Source organism: Phasianus colchicus, chromosome 1, assembly GCF_987193195.1.
Source record: "Phasianus colchicus chromosome 1, bPhaCol1.hap1.1, whole genome shotgun sequence".
In the NCBI taxonomy this organism is placed as follows: domain Eukaryota; kingdom Metazoa; phylum Chordata; class Aves; order Galliformes; family Phasianidae; genus Phasianus; species Phasianus colchicus.
In genome coordinates this window covers 51,639,356-51,665,362 of record NC_143436.1, presented here as the reverse complement: position 1 = coordinate 51,665,362, position 26,007 = coordinate 51,639,356, and the positions used below count along the sequence as shown (strand labels likewise).

General features: G+C 46.5%; 1 protein-coding gene across 3 annotated transcripts; it reads right to left on the bottom strand.

Moving 5' to 3' along the window:
* Positions 1–264: 264 nt before the first annotated feature.
* TMEM184B (transmembrane protein 184B) lies at positions 265–25,405 on the bottom strand. Of its 3 annotated transcripts, none has more exons than XM_090142276.1 (10): positions 25,259–25,405; positions 15,579–15,839; positions 12,808–12,973; positions 9,537–9,627; positions 8,923–8,998; positions 6,120–6,211; positions 5,680–5,849; positions 4,711–4,905; positions 3,821–3,844; positions 265–2,822 (listed from the first exon to the last, which is right to left on the bottom strand). In XM_090142276.1, exons 2-10 carry the CDS (start codon positions 15,777–15,779, stop codon positions 2,581–2,583), a joined length of 1,257 nt encoding a protein of 418 aa, XP_089998402.1. In that variant the 5' UTR covers positions 15,780–15,839; positions 25,259–25,405; the 3' UTR covers positions 265–2,580. The 3 variants fall into 3 exon arrangements, with proteins under 3 accessions (XP_089998402.1, XP_089998411.1, XP_089998396.1); XM_090142285.1 differs by lacking the exon at positions 25,259–25,405 and adding an exon at positions 24,865–25,168; XM_090142270.1 differs by lacking the exons at positions 3,821–3,844; positions 25,259–25,405.
* Positions 25,406–26,007: the final 602 nt, after the last annotated feature.

Below are 26,007 nucleotides of genomic sequence, written 5' to 3'. Positions count from 1 at the left end.
GAGTGCGTTTGGTCTTTCTTGAACTTCTAGAGCTGTGTTGGGAGACCATAATGTTGTCTACAATGACCTGAAAGGAGGTGGTAGTTAGGTGGGGTTGACCTCTTCTCCCAGGTAACAGCAATAGAAGAGGTGATGGCCTTAAGTTGTGCCAGGAGAGGTTCAGGTTGGATATTGGGGAAAATTTCTTCTCCAAAAGAGTAGTGCTGCATTGGAACCATCACAAACCCAGAATTGGTTCAGAGAAGTCACGCGAGGCAGCTGAAGTACAATCTATATTATCTCTATATTTTTATTTGTCGTCATATTTGCTCATTTCTGCAGAGTATAACTTCACAAAGACCAAAATAGAGAGAGCGGCTTGTCGCTGAGCTCACATCAGTTAAACACAATAGGTACAAAACTAGGTGGCTCTGTCTTATTTATCATACATTTTTTTTTTTCAGTTGTTTATATACAAAGAACTAGTCTACATGGAAAAATAATAAACAAATCCCATGGGTATGTTACATGGTAAACAAAAAGGAAGGGCGAGGAGGGAAAGGGAATGAGCAGCTCTGAGGACCTACTCCTGGCCTCAGGCTACCACAAGCAGAACTGCTTGAGAGAGCAGGAGATGCCCTCGGTCTCAAGCTCTGGGTCTTCAGGTTAGAGATTTGCTCCACCAAACCAGAGTGGCTTCAGAGCCGATCCTTGTCCTGGTGCTGGCCTGTTGCAGGGGAGTGCAGGAAGCTCAGAGATGGTTTTGCTTAGTGTTACAAAAATATATATATATAAAATTATAATGCATGGCAGCTGGCTGTTATCTGGGCGCTAGCTCTTCTCCAGGCTTCTCCAAAGGCAGCTAGTGCAACAGAGTTATACTTTAAACCTCTACGTACAGGAAGCTTTGAGAATATCCAGATCCTATGCACAGCATATAGATGCAGCATACGCTTTAAAATAATGTTTAGAAAATGCTTCCCCAAGCCTGGAATATCTTCAGGCTCAACAGGGCAGTTTCTGAGATTTCAGATCTCGGCCATCCAATGCAACAAACACTGGGTACGGCCATTGGTTAAGTGACACTGGGACATCATCGAGGCCTGCAAATACAACGGAAGGGAGGAAGGGATTTTGTCCTCTAAAAAGGAGGGGAAGTTTAAAATAAATACCCCAGGCTAAAAACCTATTAATCAAAGCCACAGAAGATGGAGGGAAAGCTCAAACTTCAGTCCTGCTTTCCAGGTGGCTTATGGGATGAGGAGTTTTATACCAAGCCCACAAAAAGCCTGGTAGATAGTGTCTGTGTGTCTACATAAGCAGTTACAGGTTTAGGAAAAGCAGGAGCCAACTGCCTATTGTTGCAGTGTGTGCTGCTCCTGACCTGGTAGGGGTGCTGAGGACACAAGGAGCTCTTTGCTCACCATCGCTTCTGAGGAAGTGAATGAACAAGCGCAGCGATCAGGATACAGGAAGGAAGGTGAACTCCAGGCAGTAAATCAGACCCTGCTTCTCCTAGCAGAGCAACAAGGGGCAATCTGGAAAGGTGCATCCCTTCTCAGATACTCCGGTCAAAGGGCAAAATTCGTGCAGCTTGCAGGGGAGGCCACCTGCAAGACACCTGGGCTGGGACCTGCTCTGACAGCCGCTGGTGCAATCCACAACTATAAGAGAGAGGCAGCGCTGTTGGTAGGGGGCAGGGAACAAGAGGAAAGAACATCTTAGTGTTCACAAATGCTCCTTTCCCCAAGAGGAATGAAATGGCCAGAGCTGTACAGACTTCCACCACCTGTCATGGCCAGTTCTCAACCCTGGTTAGCAAGAGACAGATGCTCCAGGCAGCATCTTGCCCCAGGAATGCAGGGGAGATGGGAAGCTCGGACACCTGGTGATAGAAAACTCTGCTCTTGTGAGATAATAATTCCACCCCTGCTGAACTCCAGCAGGCAGCTTTGACATGGAGCAGAGAGGGCAGAACAAGGCGACAGTCCTGCCTTCTTCTCCTACACTCACTCAAGTATAGGCCCGCATAAGCAGTGCTTAAGAGGGGTGAGAGAAGATGTTCCATACTAAATATTCACTGCAATGGCTACAGAGGGTCCAATCTCCACTCTGGCCCTCAGGAATGCTTATCACTGCATCCTAATCCCATTTCCCAAGGATCATAGAGACGTTAGTACCGGGGAGCTGGGGGTGCAAGCTGTGCCTACATCAATCATTCAGGAAGAGGAATTCAAAGCAGTCAGGTCGTCCAGTTGAAAACAAAACATTTCTGGCCACGATTCCAAGCTCTGGCCAGTCACACACCACATCAAGCTGAGCAGGTGTGGGAGGCAGAGCCCCAGACAGTGGAGCTTTGCTTCAGTTAATTCCAGTCAATTGCTGCTGTAAGGAATGGGCTTGAGAAGCAAGTCTTGGCCATTCCCCTAATTCCATTCCACTCATTGCATCCGTATCCACAAAAGCTAATGGGAAATGCCCACTTCTGCAATCTGCACTAAAGGTGATATGACTTGCGTGTTTCTGCTTCAATAAATTAAAAAAAGAAAAAAACAGCAACAAAGGAGGGAAAATGATAGCTTGTGCTGGCAGTTTTTTCTCCTAGAACTCATCATCAGAGCTCAGCAAGAGGGTCTTCTCGTTGTCACGGGCACCCGAGCAGCTGTGGGAGCGTGAGATGACATGACTGCCATTGCGCCAGGGTGGGCCGTGCTCCAGCGTTGACTGCTGGGTGTACTGCTGGTAGGCTGGGGAGAAGTTGTGGATCGCATCTTGGACGATGTCATGGGGGTTCATGGTCTCCTTGAGGCTGCTGGAGATGCTCTTCATGGGAGCACAACGACCTGTTGGGGTGAGACGGGGAGGAACAGGTAAAGAGTACCACTGCTTTCCTCCATACGCCTTAACATGAAGGGAAGGAGAACAGGGAACATGCACTCCTAAGTCCTGCAGAAGTTACTTTACAGAATTCCTTAAGCAGCAGCTGAAAAAATGCCACCAAATAAATGGTGCTAAGTTCTATCAGTAGTGCTCCCCAAGTCTGAGTGAATCCAACTCAGCACCAAATAGGGGAGATGAGAATGGGACGTACAGCAACAACCTCCCCACGTGTGATCTGGGCTGGCTCAGGGGTGCGACAAAGACAGCCAGGTAAGGAGGTGCTTCTGTAAAGGCTTTTGGAAGTAAAAAACAAACTCAAGAAACTTCTAAAAACATCAAAGAAATGGCATCTGCCATTCCCACTCACTGGAAATGGGTGGTATTAAAAGGAAAGAAATCATAAAAGGGGAGAGGAGAACACAGGAGATAAAGGAAGAGAGACGGGCAGTACAAGGCAGAACCACAGCTGGAGGGTGTCACAGCAAAGGATGCAGCAGTTGAAGCCAGTCCCACCCAAGTGCTAGGCATTTTTCTAGGAGCTGCCATTTATCCCAGCTTCTAAGTTCCGCTTCCAGCATGGGCCTCTGGCTCTGCTCAGCTCTGAGGATGAGCTCTCCCAGCGACCAAGGCATGCTGATTAGCTGTAGTATTCATGAGAGAAGGGAGACTGGGCTGAGAGGGAGCAAACCAGCTCCTTTTAGAGCCTGCTCAGTTTTTCGGGGAGAAATGTTTCATGCAGTCCCAACACGAATGCTCTAAAGATGTGTTACGCTGCTGTACAGGGCTCTTTTACAATGTATCTGGACAACCCTAAAGCAGCTGTGTGAGGCAGTCAGATTACAGATCTACAGGAAGGGGAACAAGGGACAGGGCAGGTAGTAGACAGGCTGGGAACCAGGACAGAACAGCATATCCCAGTTAAAACCAACTGAGACAAACACACAGAGCATGCTGCACCTACCGTATGGCCCATATGATGGAACGGCTGCATCAGGGACCAGTGGCCAAAGCAAGGGAGAGAAAAAAGAGGGAGGGGAGAGATGGAGAGACAGAGAGAAAAAGAGAGGAAATAACAAGAACTGAACAAGACCCACCACCGAATCATCCCCAGTGTACATGATAGCAATTTACCCCTTCATCACATACAGATCTCAGCTCCCCTAGCTGTAGCCACTGCTCTTCTTTGACCTCTGGGGCCAGCTGGGATGGAGGGATTATCTACATGAACACTTCCCCAGCGCTGCTGTCTTCCAGCAGCTCAGCGCAGACTCCCATCCATCCCCAACAGGAAGGAATACCTTTATTTGGGGAACCAAAAGCCCCATTTCCCCGAAAACTTCCACCTCTGTCTTCCCTAAAATAAGATTTCTAGCAGCTCCACCTTCAAAACCATTACAGGAAGATCCTCCTCCTCCAGGCAAAACATATTGCTAAAGCACAGCCTCATCCTCCCGTGCTGGAGTCAAAACAGAGACTGTTTCAGGCCTTGTCTCTCCTGCCTCCAGACTATTGCACAATCTGGAGCAATGGAGTTCCCCTCTGGGGAGACAGGAAGAAGGACAAATCCACTCTATTGAAAGGATGCAACTTCATGCTACCCTGAGGTCTGCAACAAGCTATCATGGGTGGCATATCAGGGAACTGAAAAGGGAACCACGCAATTCAGGAAAGGTTTCTGGCCTGCAGAACTGTTGCACAATGAATCGGCTCGGACACCACGAAGGAAGGGATGTGATGTTTTTCAAGCATGTAGGTTGAGAGTCATATCAATGTGCTGGAACCCAGAGGGATCAATCTCCACCCAGTCTTGCTACCAAGCAGACAGGCCACGTGTACTGGCATATTTCTTACCTTGTGCATCAAGTCTCTTGTCCGCATACACCTTGTATGTGAAGGCATGGCGCAAGGCAATGGCTGCAAAGAACATCTCCACACAAATGATGAAGTCCTGATATCCAGCAGCTACTGTGCCTTCACCCACAGACACATTGGCAGAGTGGATTTTGGGGATGGCACCACACTTTTCCAAGATGGCCAGAAGCATCCCTGAACAAAGGAATAACCTCACGTAAATGTGCAAGAGAAGCATGACATTCAGTTGTAAGAAGGATATTTTCCCTTGTCCACATACCAGGTGGCTGAAGAATTCCAGTGAAGACAGAAAGCTTGTGACCAGATGGCCCAACATGATAAACTAGACAGCTTATTAGTCTGTCTATACACAGGGAGGATGGGCCAAACTCCAACAGCCTAAATTCCATCTAAGTTCAATATACTCAATTAGTCTTTGAAGTGTAACTCGGTAAACTAAAGTAGGGCACTGAATAGGGAACTGCTTACAGCCAATTAGTAAGAAGCATTAAGCTGAGGTGGAATTTAAGCTCTCTGATGTGGCGTCTGCATCATGATGTGTACATATTCTGAATGTCCTTTACAAACACCAATACGAAGAAGTGTTTCCGCAGCAGCACATTTTGCAGTCAGCTAGCACAAGAATCACAGATAAGCTACTACAATTTTGTTTACAGAGCACTAAAAAGATTTTTAGATGTCCCACTTTAATCAATAAAATGGCAGCACGCAGATAAAACCGCAGCACCTCATGCTGTATGTGTGTGATTGTTTCAGAAATGCAAATCAGCTCTCCCTAGGAAAAGCAACAAAAGATTACAAAACAAATACAACAGTAAACAAAACAAAACAAAAAAAAAAACAAGAGAAAGACATTTTGACAATTAATCATCTGCTCTATCAATTCTAGCATCCGAGTCCCTGCGCAGAGCTCTCTGCGGCTATAAAGCGAAGGGAAAAGCTGCTCACCTTGCCAGAAGGAGAGGAAGATGACAGACTTCACCATGAAGAACTTGAGGACTGGGCTGTAGGGACTCAGAAGCTCACGTGTGGCAAAGTAGAAAAGGAAGAGGGCATACAGAGCCAGGCTGACAGAGATGTTGTAGATGATCGTCACATAGAGGTAGCCGCTGGTTACACTGAAGAGAGCAAACACACAAACACCTGAAAGCCAAGTATGATCCTTTCCCCTTGTCACCATCACTGGGGAGTACCAGGAATCTCATTTCCTTCCTGCCTCTCTGTCCCATTCTCTCCCCCAAACTAGAGCAGAAGAAACCTGAAACCAGCAGGTTTACCTCTGCCCTCTCCTCTCACATACAAATTCAGTTTATGTGCATCCCCATCTTTTCCCAAGGCCCAGCAGAGAAAGGGAAACTGAAACTTCCATTCTATCCAAACATACTTACTCAAAGTCACCATCCTGGTATTTGTCAAAGGCCTGAAGGATGACTGTGCTGATCGCCATGAGGGGCTTCACCACACAGAACTGCAGGGTAGCCTACAGGAATAAGAGAAGGGGAATGAGAAGGCAGGAGGTACATGAAGTCACGTTCCCAAACAAGCATCCAGTGGACACAGTGACCTGCCATGCAAGGCAATGCAATCCAGCCCCAACAAGGAGTCCGACACTTGCTAATCAATTGTGCTTGAGGACTGAAGCACCCAAGAGGAGACAGAGGAGATTCAGAGGAAGTGTGTGTGCTATCTGCTTGTACAGGACAGAAGGACTCTAAGGCACTTGGGATCTGCTCTCTCCATTTTGGCTGTAGGCACTACAGGTATAAAGAATGGCTTCCAAGAGGAACTCTCTCTCAAAGCCAGCACAGCCTACATCCTTCTGGAAAGAGGGAAGTCGAACGCTAAGGTCTTAAAAGAGCACAAGGTCGTTAACCTAAAACATTACTCATATCTCCCCAAAGAAGGCTGGAACAGCCTGGGGAGGTGCTGACCTGCACGCATGCAGGGAGGACGGTGCACAGAAAGAAGGCAAAACCAAAGAGGAATGATTGTTCTGGATACAGTGCAATTTGTTAGTGGTCATAAGACTTCAAGGAGATTAAAAACCCCAGCACATGCCAGTTAGTGAGTCACTGTAAAGATGTGAACTGGAAAAGGTCAGGCTAATTGGTAAACAGCTCTGTCCTCTGAGCTTCCCCTCCTTCCAATCTGCAGATGGCTTAACCATTTCTCTGCAACCCAAACCATCGCATTTTATTTTTAGATGCTTCCCCAGAAGATGCTATGGCATACGGGAAGCATGTGGATTGTGTGTGACCCATCTGTGAGGGTCACCAGACACAGATCCAGCTAACAACCTCGATGGGGACAATTTTAAGGAAATGATCTGTCCAGATTTTACATCATAGCCACCAACAGACTGACTGCTGCAGGATCTCAGGCAATATGTGCAGACTGACTGCCCTACCAGGCACCTGTCTGAGAACAGCTTGGGGTGGAGAGAGGGGATGAAAAGGAGATAATGTAATACACAGATACCCTCAGGATTAAGGGGACTGGGAAAAGAGGACTGGGAAAAGCAGAAAATACAGGTGGAGGAGGTGGGAGGCAGCATTAGAGATGCTGAGGGCCGGAGTAAGATGGGCAAGGTGCTTCTTCCAGCACACTTCTCTTCCTGATTATCACACTGGTGGGATCCTACATAGATTAGCATTGAGATCTGCTCTGTGTCCCTCTCCTCTCTAGGAATTTGCCTTGGAAGGTCTCACTCACCAATCCTGGAAGTCTAGAAGTAAGCAGAAAGTGAGTCTTGGTGTCAAAGACCTCTCACCAAGGCAACATGTAAGCTTGAGCCAAGAAGCACGGAAGTACTTAGCACATCACTTTGCAAGACACCTCCCTCACAGCCTCCACAGCAGAATTGGCTGTATGCAAAGGGCTGGCCTGACTAGAAGAACTGCTGCCAGATAACAGCAAAGCAAAAGCAAAATGTCCACCTAAGCCAGAGTTAACAAATGAGCTGAATATTTGCAGCAAAATGCCTAAGAAAAAGTGCTTCTAATTTTCACTGTAGTGGGGAAAAAAAAAACCCCAAACTTTCCAAACACACTCACGTGCAACCCATGTAGATACTTGCCAGAGGCTGCAGGACATGAGAAACAAGAAGTCTAAGGGAAATTCTCACTCCAGCACTCCTTCATCTTGATGAGTGTAATGCCTTCTTATGACATGTTTAAAAGGCAAATGTTAATATTATTAGAAGCAAAAAGATAAGCTTATGCGTGGGATCAAATATGGGGTGTACAAATGAAGAGCAACAAGAGAAGCAGCATAAAGGGAACAGCTTAGGGAAGAAAACAAGTAAGGCATGAGAGCAGAATACAAAATAGACACAAACAGAACAGAGGAAAGAAAGATATGTTCCTTTCAAAAAGGCCAATCTGGATGTCACTATGAGTCTGCATTATACCTTTCATGTTTCTCCACGCTACTAAGACACAGATGATGGGGGCACAATGTGGAGAAGAAGGCAGGGCAGAGATCTAATCCCAGAAACTGAAATGACAGTGAACTAAGCCCTTTCAAAGCATCAGATGTGCTTCACGTTGTCTCCAGAGAAACCTCATGTGATCATTTTGGTCAGTGAACAAGGCCTTAAAACTCACCTGCTGTTTCAAGGCAGCCAGAGGTGACTGACCTGATGAGCAGACAAGAGCTATATCATGGTTTAGATCTCTCTTGTTCCCTCCCCCTCAACATACCCAATTCAGCAGACAGACATGGTGAGCAATACTTGGTTCCTCCTAAAAATCATTGTATTGTGCTTAACCTCCACCCCCTCCTCTACTACTAGCCATGACAGAAGCACTGTGAATTTGGGAGGCTGTTACACAACTGCTGGGTTTCTGCAACACAACACAGCCATTAATTTCTTAAAGTTGGGACCTCTCTAATCCCAAAAGGGAAGAGAAAATCTCAGGGCTAACATCAGATCCAGGAGATAAACCCTGTCTTTTGCTAGGCCTTCTTAATTTGGGGTTAAGTAGAAAATGTTAATGTATCTCAAAAAAAAAAAACCAAAAAAAAAACCAAAACACTGTCTCAGCAGCTTCCAGGCCTGCCTCAAAATCACGTTATAAATCCTCTAAAAGGAACACACACCTCAAAGTTCAGCAGCAAAAAGGCAATAGTGTCACCCTGCCACACACTTCATTCAATTCTGGAGGACGGCACAGCTCTTTCAGCCCATACCTGTTTGCAGAATCTCAGGAATCCAATTGAATAGGTCTTTCCCCACAGGCAGCAAGTCCCATATACACAGCTGGACCTGAAAGAACCAACAACAGATTACAAGGATTAGAAGCAAGATCTGGGCCAGAGCACAAGATTTCTATCTTCTCTGCCTGCCTCCTCTGTAGCAGTCACAGGACTATGATTTCTCCAGTCATGACTACAGTTACAGTCACAGCCTCTTTCAGAGACATATTTAGAACAACATTCTGACTCCATACTCCAAACTATTTTACAATTTATTTTAAGCTGAGTAGCAGGGAAAAAAGCAGACCCCAGAGGAAGCGCACACAACCAACGGAAGAGAGGAAAGATACAGAGGAGGAGAAAGGAAGAAAAGGAACAAAGGAGGAGGCAGGTGTTCAGAAAAGCTGTGAATCAATCCAACTTGCCTAAGTGGACATGATCAGCTTGATCTGTGTTGGAGGAAGATATTGATAAGCCATCGCTAGCCATCCTGCCCAGACCCAGCAGGCTTTTGCCACCTGACAGAGCTTTTAGGGACAGGGATAGACACACAGAAGACTGGTATAGAAGGATGAACACATTGTGCTGCAAGCAGAATAAATACTCACTCGATTGGTTTCCCTCTGATCTCAGACATGATGGAGCTCTCCCCTCCCAAGTACTCATAGCAGAGGCTGAGAAAGTTGTATATTACAAAGGCTGCAAAGACATCAATGAGAGTAAAATGACAACCAACATCAAAACAGGTGCAAGGACCGAGAGAGCAGGCAACAGACCAAACATCAGCAGGGACTGCTTATGCAGCATCTTTCCTTTTAAAACGCTCCAGTTTGTTTTCACTGTATTTAACTCCCTACCTCAGCATTCACAAGACTGTCTGAACTGGAGTTTGGCCAAGGTCCCAGGCCAGATCTACTCCTCATGCCAAAAGGGTCACAGGATCATTTAAAACTGTGGTCAGCCTGTTTTACTTGGCAGCTGTAAGATGTCACTCTTTACAGAGTTCCTGTGCATTATTCCAGGACATTACACTAGTATTAAATCATATGGAAAAGTTATTTCTGATCCATCAACCATATCTCCTACTTCTGCCCTTTGAAGTGATAAGCACTATCTCTGAGGTGATGAATTGCAGGCATAAAAGTTGGAGAAAGTGTTTCCACCAATCAGTGAAACTTTGTTTTCATGTCTGGTGGATATTTTCAACAAACAGGCTTTGTGCTTCATTTCCTCAGAAAGCTGAAACTTCTTGTGCACTGAACAGCTCTCTTCTTGGATTACTTCTGTTCTGCCTCCCTCAGCAATTTGGTACAGATGAGGAAGAGCCTTCTCAGACTGATCACTAATACTCTGCTCCACTTCAATTCTTTTCAATGCTCAGCTGTGCTGATACACATAAAATGAGACAAAGACACAGTGGGGAGGACTCTTATCATAATTACTGACCTGTTTCCTTTTCAAGGGATCCAAAACCACTTAACTGAGCATGAAGTTAGCCTCTACAAGTCTTGGCTGCCGCTCTCTTCACTTCTCATAATCACTACTGGATCAGACAACACTTCTCTCAACTTTATTTTCTACGATACTCCATTCCAAGACATTCCCTGGAATTCCACTACTGAAATCCTGGTTTGGGCCTTTGGCACTGACATAATACAAAACCAAAACAATTTGGGATGGAAACGGAAGTCTCAAGGAACTTTGGAATAAGAACAAAAGCCTAATATACTGTGCTGAGAACCTGACCTCACCAAGTAACCAGTTATTAGACCTCAGGTCTATTTTGCCACCTGGAAGAACTTCCACAGTTTACTGCCAGCACAGACTCTAATTTGTTCTACAAGCATCCAAACTATGTCCTAGAAAAGAGATACTCAACACTGCCCAAAATGCTCATCCTCCAAACATTATATTAATGGCTTCTAGATGTGCCTAGCTGGCAAGAATGCCACAGCACATAAAAGCTTGTGGTATATCTGCTTCTACTTATGTAACTGGGAAATTGCTATTCCATCTGTAATCTTAGTTACTGACCAGAGTTAGGTATGTTCACAGTGCAATGACTTTGTGAAAGCCATAATTAGGAAAGAAAACACCAAACATGGAAAAGTTATTTAAATAACTGTGGTAAGCTCTTTTGCCTGCAATTTTCCTGCAGCTTGGGTGACAGCTCCAACCACTCAGAGGAAGAAAAGCAGAGCTTTTCCTATTACCCTCCAGTGACCCCTGCCCTGTGATGTGGTCATTACAATACCAGCTGCCCATTCCACAGAAGAGGAAGTAAACAAAAAAGTTGAGGTGGGAGAAGTATCTGCCCTCCCATCCCTCAAAGAAACAAGTGCTAATTATCAAAGCTAACTGCACCAGCAAAACAACTTTCTTCCATTCCTGATCTGCATTCACCAGATGTTTTCACATCACTGGTGTAACAAAAAAATCTACTCATGTCAGTGATACTTTTTTTTTTTTTTTTTTTTTTTTTTTTTACAAACCTGGCTGCTGGAGTCGCATGGAAAGAACACCAAACCATGCTCCCCCTAACACACACTATGAAATGAAGCCCATAAATGGCCCAAGATAGATTTCAGAATGTATCAGCAGGGTCTTCTCCTGTGATTCTCTAACAGAATTTTCTAACCCAACAGTTCCCAACATAGAGCCTTCCTAAAAAAAAAAAAAAAAAAAAGCGAGGAGGAAAATGGCAAAGGGAGGAGAGAACAAAGAGGCAGTTTCAAAGCAGTCCTCACAGAAAGCAACGGAGAACTTGTTGGCTGAATGTGCTTTCACCTCCACCTGCAGTCCCTTCACACAGCACAACATGCTGAGGAAATTGGTGAGCTCTGAAGCGTGGGCTGCCTCCTGAGCAAAGGCTCTGATGTTTGCAAACTCCCTGTGCAAGGCAGAGGAATAATGGCTGTTGCTAGGAGAGGAGTTTTGCAGAGCAGCAGGCTTCCTGCTAGACCTACACACACACACAGGGCGGGGAAGTAGGGAGGAACAAAAAAAAAAAACAGGCCCAAACAAAGCTGCCTTCTGAATTGTGTGCACACGTTTGCCATCTGCTGCTGCTGCTGTGTCTCAGGGCACTGTCATGGATGTGAAGGAAGGCCACTGGTCCTTTGAGCTGATTAACTTGTTCGCAGTCAGGGGCACCTCTCTGCAATGCAGATCTCACTAAAACAGTTTAATGCAGGTATGGTAATAAACTGCCCTCAAAAGCATGCTGCCAGAATGCACTCTCTCCTGTGGGTGGGCAGAAGGCTCTTTTTCAGATGAGATAGAAGTGATGTTTAGATAGTGTTTATTGCAGAGTAACTGTCTCTCTCACATAAAATGTTAGTGGTATCATCTGCAGCAGATGACCAAAAATGAAAGCATCACTAACTCATCCTCTCCTGCAGGACTGCGAAGCACATCACCCCTCAATAACACTAGCACGTGGAGGCTGTGCTATGCTGTGCCATCACACAAGGGGCCACAAGGTGAGACAATGGGAATACTTCACTAGCAAACAGTTCAAAGCAAGCATCTGGTTACTAAGGGCTGTTCTAAGAGCCAGGAACTAATCAATCCCTTGCTTTAAACACCCGCATTTTTTGCTTTATACCTTCCTGAAGCAAAGGACCAGAAAAATCACCAACTTTGTCTCTGCAGAACACAAGAGGGAAAGCTCAATGTATCTTGTCACACTCAGAGTCCAGGAATCGATGAGGTGTCATTTTTCAATCACTGAGCAAGCCATGGTCAACCAGTCAGATACCCCATAAGACTGTATCTCAGCAAACGATGGAGATGCTTCTCCTTGTTCTCAACCAGTAGCAACAGTTCTCTCAGGGTAGAGACTTTCCACCTCCCCCACTGTGTCTGAGCCCTCCTTACCTTCATAGCAGTCCCGCACTGTGCCAAAGTAAACATAGTACTGGTCATTGGTGAAGAACAGGAGACTGAGCCATGAGTCAAAAGCATAAATGGGCACAATGAAAAGGATCCGAACGATGTAGCGCTGTTCATTTGGGCAGCTGTAGCAGCGAAGGTGCATGTAGATCTGGGAAGATGGAGAGGAAAACCAGGGTCAGCAGCATGTGGAGTAGAGAGGAGAAAGTGGAACTGGTGAACCACACGAGAAAACAAATTCAGTAAAACAACTCTTGGTTGTCTCAAGAAACCTCAGGGTGGTAAGCATTAAAAAAGTGCTGTTATCTTATGGCATTCATACAGCATCCCTTAGTTTGTAGAGAAAGGAAAGGAGGAGGAAAAAGAAGTGGAAGCACTTCTAATTTAGCTTCTGGTTGGGAATGATTATGCCGTTATTACCATCACCTTTCCCTTCTTCTTTTGTTCATCATATTTTTTCCTGTTACTAATCTCATGTTCCTATTATCCTATTTTAAGTACCTAAGATTGACAACACTGCAGGTTCCTTTTCTCTGAACAGAGAAGCACACACTCATTGTGAACACGTTCACTCTCCAGGCAGTTTTGGATGTTTTTAAGACTTTCACCTGAAACAACCTGAGAGTGCTCTTCGCAACAGCGCAGAGGCAACGTGCCACAGCCCATCTGCTCAAAAACTGCCACGCAGCACATCTGTGACAGCATGGCCATGAAGCCTCAGCCACCAAGGGAGCACCGTGCCCAGGCACTGGGCTGTGCTCCAAGGAAGCACACAGCACACCACTCACTTTGTCTGGCTGTCTATGCACATGCCAATCCCCCCAAAGTCATAGGCTAAGGGCAGTTCAATGTCCTTATCCTGCCCATTCGCACTGCCCACAGTTTTTTGGCCATTACTAAATCCCACAATGAAGTTGTATTTTTCACAGGACGCTCACCTGGTGGAAAAGTTATTCAGAATCATAGAATCATTAAGGTTGGAACAGACCACTAAGGTCATCTGGTCTAAACATCAACCCATCACCACCACGCCCACCAAACCACGTCTCTCTGTGCTGCATCTACACGTAGATGGAAACCTCCAGGGTCGGTGACTCCACCACAGGCACACTCTGAAGATGAGCACCACTCCTGAAATGGCCTAATAGCACAGCAGGAGCTTCAGCTGGCGTTGCAGGTACACTCTGCAGGCCATGGAGGCAGCAGAGGGCATGTTCCCCAGAGGCCAGGCCTTTGCACAGCAACCCTAATCAAGCTGCTGTCGTGGCTGCTGGAATTAATAGCACCTTGTTTGTTACGTATCTGCCTCATGACTGGCTGATCTGGCTGCCTGAAGTAGCACAAGCATTTGTTTGCAGCTTCACACTCCATACGGGTGTGCATGTGATATGGGTGTGCTGGGCAGATTCTACGGGGTCTAATAAAGCACACATTGATGACCTCATCTTTCTCTTGTGAGGGACAGGAAGTTAACTCCTTTCATATCTTTCTGCCTCTTGGCCAGGTTCAGTCAAAGTTGACTGAAGGACTCAAAATACACTTCTTCCCTCTCCCCAGCCCACAAGGATCTTCCAAAAGCCTCATTTCCTGTCAAGAACAGGTTGAAAATAAACTAATGCTAACTTAGTGATATTTTTTCCTTGTGACAATTCCAGTGACACACCTCACCCAGCACAGGGACAGCTGAGACCTGGGTTCAGATGACTCCAAGCTTTGCCCTTGGGATGTCACAAGAGCCCTGCAATCTATGTGCCTATGAGAGCACTTTAGACAGGAACTGCTTTCCTGTAACAGGACAACAGTGTGCTTCAATCAACAGAGTCTCTCCAGCACCGACCTCCATCACTTTTTCTTTGGAGAAGGGTATCAGTACCTAACTATGCAATGCTACGCTGCACAGTAAAGATTTTCTTCCTACCCTTGGTAGTTGATCAATTTCTGTCCCGAAACAGGAAGACCCACAGCACTTGCAATTGTTACCCAAGCTGGTGAAACTGCAGGTGTTACTCTTTCTTATTCATCAGTGACTAACCCACTTCTGAGCTTCACTATCCCCTGTACGCCATCAACAGGCTGTAGTTTTCTAGGCCCCAGTCATCACTCTGGAATCTATTGACCAACAGGTACAAAGCACAGGTTGATAAATAACAGGGCTCCCCACTGTTTTTCAGTTCACATGACAACCGCATGAGAGGTACAGAACAGGATGAAGCATTCATGTTGTTCTGGCTCCCAGGGCACCTACCCCAAAACGAGGGGAGGGGAGAAAAATTAAAACAAAACGTTTCCTGCTACTCCTTTCCACAGCAGAGTTCAGCTTGGGGAATCCATTGGCACAGTAGATCAAAGGAGGTATGTCAAACAACAGATGACCAGGATCATTTAGCTAACAGCTGACACAACAACAAAATGGCTAGCTACAGCTACAGGACCTGGGAAAGGACAGCTTGAGAGAACACACCTTTCTGCAAACACTCAAGAAAAGGCCAAATGTTCTGCACCTGCTGGCTGTAAAGCGTTTGTTTCCTCTCCAGTCAGACTACAGAACCTGGGCAGAAAAAGGCCTTCATACAAAAGCTGCCACCTTAACCAGCATAAATAATGCATTAGAACCCCAAAGAAGAGGCCTTCGTACCACCTCAGAGTCCGCAACCCTCCATAACATAGCTGTATCTGGCAGAGATTTCCAAAGGTATCATGTATTCCACCATGTGGGGAAAGGGAGAGAGTCAGAAATAGCAGTGACAGGGTTTTACCTGATGGCAGGTGATGAGCAAAGCTGTCCATACAAAGAAACCTGAGATGGCCTGAGCAGCGGTGGTCATGAGGAATATCGGTTGCTCCACAGCTGTGGGGCTGCCATCCTCTGGCAACCAGGAGAAGTTGGGAGCCACAGCTGGCGTGGTGGCAGCTGACCCCAGTCTGGGGGCTGCGGTGACGTCAGTCATCACCATCATGGTGCCTTTCAGTGTGAGGTTCCACCTGGGATTGCTGAAGAACTGCCCAAGAGACAGGACCTGTCACAAAAGAGAACCAACAGCAACTGAGCTCAGCTAGAAGGACTTGGGAGCACAACAGTAACAGTAACAGAGCTTTGCCTGCTCATGCTTTACGAATAGGATCTGGTAAGTCTGCCTCTGCCACCCCTTACATATACAATACAACAGAGCACACAGTATTCAGGAACCTCTTTTCCACTCACAACACAGCCGTCATCCCCCACCTGCAACAAAAACATGTAAGAACAAGATGAACACCACATTCACCTACTGCAAGGCAAGGGGGCAGGAAAGCATCCCCATTCCTTCCACAAGCAACCCCTACCTTTCCTAATGCCATTCTGAAAGCAACACGCAGCCCCAAGTGCTTGCATTGGAAGGATACATGCTGAAAGCTGTCCTGGCTAGAAAGAAGAGCATGAAAGCAATGCTTTTATCAAACACCATATGGTATGGTATACTTAGTCAGCCTATCACTAACTCTGCTAACTTAGCATCATTTTCTCCATGATGTGAATTTAGCCTGATTGGTGTTTAAAAGCCAGCTGACCCATGAAAACACACCCAGAACACACATATATGCAAGATTACAAAGCAGCATTACCCATGGATGAAAAGCTGTTCTCATTCAATGGAAAAAAATTCTTACAGGTCCAAGTTGTAAAGCAACTATTATTTTCAATATGGTCATAAGGAGGCTCTAATGTGACCTCTGAGTTGGAGGAAGATAATCCACTTAAACCAAGATCACAAGCAGACTGCCATTGGCTCTGTGAACCGTAAAAGCTGCTTTTGCTGTTGTCGTAGCAAAGACACTATTACCAAGGGAAACAGCATCATAGTGCCTCCTGACAACCTCCTAATAATTTTGGGCATGCCCTTTTTTTGTAAGAGTGCACAATTGCTATGGTTTAATTCGTAAGATAATTGTCAAACTTGGCTTTTCTTAGCTTTTCCCAGTCACTCTTTTTCCAAAATATTCCTGTTCTAAGTTCCAGCTTTCTATAGCTGCACATAAAGTTGCAGGAGGGGCAGGACCTGGAGCTTCACTCTTATGCAAGCCACACCAACAGCGCAGCCCCAAATACAACACTGGGCACATCATCAGAACAGAAGAACTGAAAGGGAATAGCTCTGCTACTTTGCACTTCCCTCTTTTATAAGGAGCTGAAACAGCAAAAAGAGTTAAGCGTTCAGAAGCAAGGGCATTTACAAGTTCAAATTGTATACATAACCTTAATACTGCCCTCTTGTGATTGTACACCAACTGTCTTTAATTGAATTATTATGCACTGTTCCTTGCCTAATCCCCTTTAATTCACACAGTCATTGCAACCAGTAACTCTTTCCAGCTCTGTGTTTGAAACAAAAAACGCACGGTTTCTTCAGTGGGACTCTACTGTTCCCCTGCCCCAACCCACTGATCTGAGAGCACCCCTTGTCTCAGGGCAGCCTGAGGATACGTTCACATGGGTCAGTACTACTTCTTGATTATAACCCTCAGCTCATTCTCCTTCCTAGTGAAACATGAAGGAACACTGCATGCCTGAACGTTCAAAATTAACACATCCAAATTAACACAGGTTGCCCAAAGTAGTGGTGGATGCCCCATCCCTGGACACATCCAGGGTCAGGCTGGAGGGGCTCTCAGCACCTGATTTACCTGTAGGTATCCCTGTTCATTGCAGGGGAGTTGCACTAGATGACTTTAAAGGCCCATTCCAACTCAAATGATTCTATGATTCTATAAGTGGACACCCAGCTCCATCACAGCATCACCCCTACCACACCACCTGCTTCCTCTAGTGCCTGGGGAAAAGGTCTGATGTCTACAAAGCTATCTCCAGTTCTCCTGCATTTTCTCCTTTCTTCCACTTTGCCACTACAGTTAGGCAGCAGCCCAGCTCTGGTCAGCCTACTGGATGCAATCTCTTTCTGTGTGCCCCTCCCAGCTGGCTGCATCTTTGCTGTTGTTTCTCATGCATTTTAAGCTACATGGGACAACCATCTTTTTGTTCTCTGCCTGCAGAGCTCCCAGTACTGTGAGGTACCAATCCAATGACATTACCATATGGCAAATTAGGGGCATTTAGAAACCTACATCAATTTATTTTGTATTGCACTGGGAATCTGACGCATTATAAATTTCATAGAAGAGAATCACAGAAGTTGGAAAATACCTCTAGGATCATCTAGCTCAACTGTCAGCCCATCACCACCATGCCCACTAACCACGTCCCTTAGAGTCACATAACCTTCATGTAGATCAGGATGGTTTTGCCCATGGTACCTACACGAGCAAGCCCAGTGGCCATAAAGTCTTGCTCCCTGCCCTATGTGGGAAAAGGCATTTCAACTCCCTGCTCCCAGATTTCAGCTTTCAGTTCCTTGAGGAGTTTCTGGAAGAATTCCTTGTTCTTCCATCACATCCTGTTTTCTCCTCCAGGTCACTGCTTCCATTTATAAGGGAGAGTAAAGTTGCACCCTTACTCCTCCCCTCTGTATTTCCCTCTGAAGCTTCCCCATCTCCAACTTACTACCTTGCTCCCCCCGGAGGTAACCCTCAATACAACACATTGTAAACAGGACCAGGAGAATGCGTAACCAGGAAAGGCACTGTGCACTGGAAACTGGACCATACCCAAAAAGTCTGTCTGGGTAGAATTATAAAGGTTAGAAAATATCTCTAAGATCATCCAGTCTGCCAACCCATCCCCACCATGCCCACTAATCACGTCCCTCAGTGCCACATCCACACGGTTCTGGAACAATTCCAGTAAATACAGAGGGCCCCACTTTAGGAGCACCAGACTCTGCTCTTAGAGTGAGAACGAGAAACAAAAAAAAAAAAAGAAAACCATGGACTAATTATACCAAGATAGCTATCCTGAGATGCCAAACAGCATTACCAAGACCCTTACAGGGAAGGGGCTCCATCCTGCACAAGAGCGGTTCGGCCGCTTGCCGGCTGCGCCCATACAGCCCGCGGCCACAGCAGAACAGCAGCGCAGTCATTCTCCATCAGAAACAGATTGCCATCCCTGTGTCTTTTGGAAACAGAGGCCTTCTGTCCCTAACACTAACACGGCAGCTTCTTCCACCAAAAATAAACTCGGAACAGTAAACAGAAGGGATCTGGCACAAGTGGAAACAAAAAAACTTCATTTTTGGCTTGCGTCAACGCATGGAAAATGTTAGCAGTGAGGAGGAGCTGTTTCTACATCAAGATAAACAGCCATAAATACACCAAGCCCACTCCTGACACTGCGCAAGAGGAGGGAAGTGGTGCTTGCAGCACTGGGTCCCCAAATTCCTGCAGGTTCTGAAGTGCAGTACAGCTGACAGTGGGACACCAGGAGCGAACGGCAGCGCTCTGAAGCTGCTCTCTGCCATCTGCAAACACAATCTGCGCTTTTAAAATAGATCATCTGAGGCTGAAAGTATTTCATTTCTAAACTGCTGAGAGAGCAAAGAACAATACACAAAGCTATCCCGGGAAAGAGCCTTAACAGCTCAGCCTCCGTCTGTTACACGGGACAAGCTAGGAAACAAACCCAACCTGGCTGTGAGGTCCTCCTGGATGGCTGCAAGGTGAGGAGCTGCTCCTCCTTATGACCAACTCCACACTTACCATTGTGCAGCGGGTGATTTGAAGTCAGAACTTTCTGCTTTTATTAGGCCACAAGGAAAAGCCTGGCATCAATGAAGCAGGAGCTTTGTGGTTTTCAGAATGTCCCCTACATTTGGAAGGAGTACAAGAACGCATGACAAAATGGTTCAAGGTTTATTTTAGACTATTTTAATTATAAGAATGCCCAGAATTGCCAACTGGGATCAGCTCCTTCCATTGTGCCAGGTATATACTGCAAATTTGTAATTGATTTAACTTCTTTTCAACCCCCAAAGGCACAGCATAGCAAGCTGATCTAGCAAAGGGTAGAGAAAGCAGGAAGGGAGGCAGGACTAAATAGTGCCACAGAGTGCCAGAGCCACTGGTGCAGATCAAACCAGTGATAGCAATAAAAGAAAATCAAATGCTTTTAAATTTATTACATCTTAAATTGCTTTTGCTCTCTGGGGTGGCATCTACTTCAGTTAGCTACAAGACATAAAAAGGTCTCAACGGTGTGTTTTTAAGCTCTCCAATCACATTCCTGAAACAATCTGTGAGCTAAGTGTGCGACCAGCCATGCAATTTTGGCTAGTGTGACTTATTTACATGTTACTACTCACACTGGACAAAATCTTCATAACCTCAAGCTCCTGAAAGTTGCTCCGCATCACATACCTCATACCCATGCATGTAACGCCAACTGGACATGAGCTGTGCTCAGCTAGGAGAGGGATGTGCTGTTCATATTGAGAGAAGAGCAGCACGGAGGTCAAATCAGTGAGTTCAGCATGTGGGGAGCAGCAGAAGGCAAGTGCTGGAGCTGGGCATCCAGGAGGACTCTGGTTGTCCAGGTAAAGGTGCACCCACGCTATGCCATATTTAAGAGATAATCCCACACCTGAGTACAAGCAGGAGTGTACAGCACACACATAACTTTCAGCAAGCCTGTGCAACTTCTCCTCTCATTTTAAGAGAATCACAGAATATCCTGAATTGGAAAGGCCCCAGTAAGGATCATTGAGTCCAGCTTTCAGGAATGACACATGAATCCTGGCTACTCCCAGCTCCCACCACCCCTCCATTTAGCTACCCCACCCTAATGCAGTGCTGCTTCCCCTCCACAGCACCCATTTAAAACTCAGAATCAACAACAAAACCCTTTTACCCCGAGCCGCACACTCTTCTTTCCAGAGTTTTTTTCTGCTCTATTAATTTCTGTTGTCTCGCTGTACTCGTGCAGCCCTCCCCCCCCTCTACCCTCCTCCTCTTTTTTTCTTTTTTAGCTGATTGACCCACATTGTAATAGGTCAGCATCCAACATCTAGTCCCTTTTTTGGAAGGTGACAGGAAGAAGAGAGAAAAGAGGATGGAGAGGAGGAGAAGGGATGCTCTCATCCTTCCGACTGCCCTTTGGGACTAGGGCCATGCGCTGCATCCCTTTGCCATGTTTCTCACAGCTCTGCTTCACATGAACCAGTACAGCCCTCTGCTCCTGGGAGAGAAACATAGGAAGACTACAGATATGTTCTGCAATTGGCAAAGGGGAAAGAGGCAGCGACAGAAAGGATGCGTTGCAAACACTTGTGTCCGGTACCACAGAGGAAGTTTGCCTTTCATCTCCCAAAACCTCAAGAACAAAGTCAAATCAGAACTTATGCCACCACTGCTTGCATTCATCCTTCCCCATTTTAAAGTGCTGAGGCACAGAAGACAAGTCTTGATGTTGCTACATGGTATACAGTTACTCTGTGAAGCATCACTACACCTGTTTTGTCCCAGGTACACTTTTCTTGTCCCCTGTTATTCCAAGAAAAACAAAGATTCAACAGATCAGCCTTCTAAAAGCAGAAATAGGAGCTTTGTATTCCTGGATTCCTGGGTGAGGAGGAGCTCCTTCCCACAAAAAGAGGCAAAGCCCTATATAAGGACAGAACCCAGACACAACATTTCCTTTACACAGAAGTTACCTCTGGAAGCTCAGAAGCAGAAAAGTGATCTCTAAGGAAGGAAACCAACCTCAAGCTGATGCCAAAAGCACAGTGAGTAGAGACAGGAGTGGGAACACCCTTGCCTGGCCTCTTCTGAAGGCTGCTACAAAACAGTATTTTTCAACAGTCCCCACCATTAGCCATGCGTTTTCAGCAGTGATAACCAAGTGCCTGCATGATGCACTCATAAAAACCTGCACCAACAGAGATGACCCACTGTTTCACAGCTGCTATGACAGCAATGCTGCTAGGAAAATGTTGCCCACGCAGTCCATCTTTCATCAGCACAAACAGATGGAAGTCTGAACTACATGATGGGTACTGTGCATCAGACCAGCCAAGACTGGCAATGTGCTCCACGGTCTTTAAACTGGCATGGAGCCTGGCATTACGGTGTTGCAAGAGAAAGATTGTCTTCTTCACTGGTCTAACTGCAAGTTTGAGCTTTCTGCTTAGTCAGTATCGTGATACAGAGGTCAGAGCTGATGGTATGTCTGGGTTCCAGAAAATTTAGGAGGATCTCCCCTCTCCTATCCCAAAAGACAGTGCACAGTGCACATTACTTTACCACTGAGGGCCGCATCTTCAGCTCTGTACACAGCTTCCTGGTTGTAATCTGATGATTTGCACAAAGAGCTGATTGAGACACTTGAAGTGATACACATGGCTGTCACCACTGCTGAAACGTACCACTTACCACCACACTGTGCTCACATCCACTGTTTGGTCTCCATCAATGTTCAGCAAGCATCAATGAGTGTCGATAGGTGCCATTTTTTCCACATGGAGGAATTCAGTAACACACCTTTGCTTCATAGGTACTTCCACATCAGACACCATTTGGTCAGACAGCCCCTGTGCTGCCCTCTGTCACATGGCAACAAAACGTAACAAAATACTGATGAGAAGGTTCAAACTCTACATCCACTTCTGATGTCATGGGCCAACATCATAAAACAGGAGGCATTACTTCCAGAGCAGCCCTTACGAATAACTTCTGGCTTAAAGCTCTGCCATAAAACCAGTGCCATCACAAAGATATTGGAACAGGGGAAAGTCTGAAAGTCAGCTGGAGTCACTCCCAGCTGCCTTAGGGCAATTAGCTGCCAGCAACTTCACCCAACTCTAACCACTCTTCCCTAACAAAACCAGCCACAAAGAGATGAGATACAGTGAGCCAATAAGAGAACAACTCTCTTTTCCATCTCATTTTAAGTGACCTGGAGAGAGAAAGGTACTTTCATCACCACTGCTTAGGCTGTATTTGTGCTAGAGATGAGCAGACAACTGCAGGCTCCCAGGCTATCAGCTCTGCATCCTCTGATATCATCATGGCATGTTTTACAGCCTTGGAAAGGAACAGTGGCATGGCAAGGTCAACTTTTAAGGCATTACTTCATTTCATCTCCTTCTCAAAGCTTCACTGCCACACGAGGTAACATGTGGCATTTTCTTTGCTGAACCACAGAGGTTTGGGTTTTTTCTTTCTTTTTTTTTTTTTTTTTTGTCACATACTGTCTAAGGTGCCAGATGCACAACACAGCCAAGGAGGGAAGAATGCTTTCAGTTTAGAAAAGGCAAGCTGAAACTGTGATGCCATCTCTCTCCGCTCCTGGTCACTCTCCATTATCCAGTGTCCCCAAACAGCTGATCCTTTCAGTGTAACCAAAATCCCACACACTGTGACTGTAAGATGATAATAGCAGCATCTCCATCCTTTCAATACAGAGACAAACTTGAGGAGACAAATATGCACTTACCCAATGGGTTAAGTGACATTCAGTGCTGCAGGTAGAACACATAAGGTACTTCCTTCTAGAATTTCCTGTAAATTGTGCCCCTTAGGGGCTATAAGGATCTGGTGACACCCAGGTGCAGCAAGGCTCCTGGGCAGCTTGCCCACACGCTGCATTTTCCCTGAACATGGTTTGTTCTGTTGCCTTTCCAGATATTTCACTTACACTATCACAAACAAAAACCCTTCAGAGGCTGAGCTGATTGTTAAAAACCAGAGACAACCTTGCTGGGAGCAAGTACTTATCCTCAGGAGAAGGATGGCTAGCAAGAGAAGCTCCTGGAAGGTGGTTGGAGCTCACAGCCTTCACTACCAATATTTCATCTCCAAAAACATCCTGAGGGTTGCTGTGCTGAAAACATGAACGGTTGCTCCTTCCTAAATTAGTTCATAATGAAACAGAATGAAAAAACACTTCCAAAAGCTGCTTCCAGTCTAAGCAGTATTGTATTTTACATTACTTTAACTGAGTGTTTTAATCCTCCTTATCGCTTTCAAACAGCCTTCAGAGCCCTGCATGCTCTGGGAGGATGTAACGTCTTGGCAAGAAACTGTTCTCCTTCCACAAGAAAGCAAACCCCAAGGAGTTTGGGAAGAAGTAAGAACAGCACTTACACCACTTCAAGATTGTAGAGACTCAAGGCACACCATGAGCCGATTCAAAACACTGGCTTCAGTAGCAGTGCATTCCTCATCTCTCCACAGCAACACCAAACCACCTCTGTTCCAGATGTGCAAACAACCACACGCTGCATACGTGTCACTTAAGGTTTGCAGCATGATGGTGGTAACAATGGTGTTAAGTACTTAAAAGCTCCTCCTCTAGACCAGAGTGAACACACAAGCATCCTGTATTCCTGAGGACACCTGAAGTAGACAGCTGTGGGATATCATCATCATCATCACCACCACACCACTCCTTTAAGTCCTAGTGTTTAGTGTCAGTAGCATCCTGAAAGTGTGAATTTTCTCAAACTACTGCACAAACACAAATCTTCAATATAGTGAATCTGAATAGCAGGAATGTTTCTAAAGAGACTTTTGGCCCCTTTTAGGAAGAATGCTAAGCTCTTGGACTCCAGGAGAAATTCCAGCAACACAAATTCAGCAGAATAGGTAACCATTGTATCAAACAAAAGTCAGGTCTTTGTTAGCAGGATGTAAGCTTGGTTTCATCGATTGTTGCCTACTTACTACAGAATAGGAAACAGACATTCCATAGAATCATAAAATGGTTTGGACTGGAAGGGACCTCAAGACTCACCCAGCCCATCCACCACCAGCTGAGGCTGCCCAGGGCCCCATCCAACCTAGCCTTGAACCTCCAGGGATGGGGCACCGAAAACTTCTCAGGACAAAACATTACTATTTCCCCTGCACATGCTGTTCTGTCACTGATCACACCTTATCTTTTTCTCTTCAGCACTTCTCCAGGAGGAAGCCTGTCTTCTTCAGTGATTACTTCCAACTGAGCTCCATACGTGGCAAGAACGTTTCCAAACTTTCTTCACAATGCTCCCACCTTTGCTATCTCCTCTCCATCTCCCCCATCTCCTCCTCCCCCTCTGACAGCTTCACCACCTTCCAAGGAGCTTTCACAAAGCCGTCTGAAACCCACTCCATCCCTTTTCCCGGATTACGACTCACCAGAACCCAGCGACACGCACAAGCCTTCCCATTCCTTCAGCTTGCCAAGCCTGAATCACTCCCCACAGGACGACCAGAACCTCCAGCAGGCTCCCAACCCACACGCAGTAGAGGAACGCACTGACAGCCTCCCCGTACACCTACACAGCACCCACGGAGCAGGGCAGACCCCCGCACGTCCCCACACGAGGCGACACAGGAGGGTGACACCCAGCAGCAGCAGCGCGGGGGCTGCGCGTCCGCGTGGGCAGCACCGCCCCGAGGGGAGGGAGCTGCGTGGGACGCACAGGCCCCACCAGGCCCTGGAGTTGGCAGAGGCCGCCTCAGCGAGGGGCTGCTGGTTCCCTCAAGCACCCCACAGCACCGCTACTCTCCTCCCCCGGCCTCGGCTTACCTGCGGGCGGGGCTAAGCTCGGCCCGGCCCGGCCCGGCGCTGGGCTCGGGCCCTGCCCCGCTGCCCCGCGGGCGGGCGCCGGCAGCGGCGCTGGGGCAGGCGGGCGCGCGCGGCTCTCACCAGCCCATGGCGACGCCGGGCCCTCCCCGCTCGGCCCTCCCCACCTGCGCATGCGCCGTCCCCAGAGGAGAAGGAGGAGGAGGCGGGGCGCGGGGAGATGACGTCACCGCCTCGCTCTTAAAGGGGCAGCGCGGCCCAATGGTGCCGCTCCTTCCCGACTTGCTTTCGGATTGAAACGCGAAAAGCACAAATCCCAAATTCCTCCGCTTTACATCAAGGGAAGGATCCCGGCCCGCTGTCCTACAGCGACCAACTCGGCTCCCCCAGAAACGAGGCCCCGCATTGCATTTCAGTGCCCATCCTGAGGCACGACGATTTATTTTTAGTTCCATTTTTCCAGTAATTGTACTCACACTCGTTCCTGGAAGTCAGAATAGGGTGGGCTGCACAGCAGTGCTTCCCTGGGGCCTGGCCCTGACATGAGAAGAAGGAGGCACAGATGCTGGTGTCACTTTATCATTTTCTACTTTATTACTTCAAATTAACAACCACGATAAAGCTCAAAAAAGTCCAATATTTACACAGGAAAAAAGTACAAAATCCCCCCCAAAGTTCTTCAGGTTTTTTTTTTTGTTTGTTTTTTTAAATTACAAAGTAATAAAAAGTTTCGCTCTTTAATTAAAAAAAAA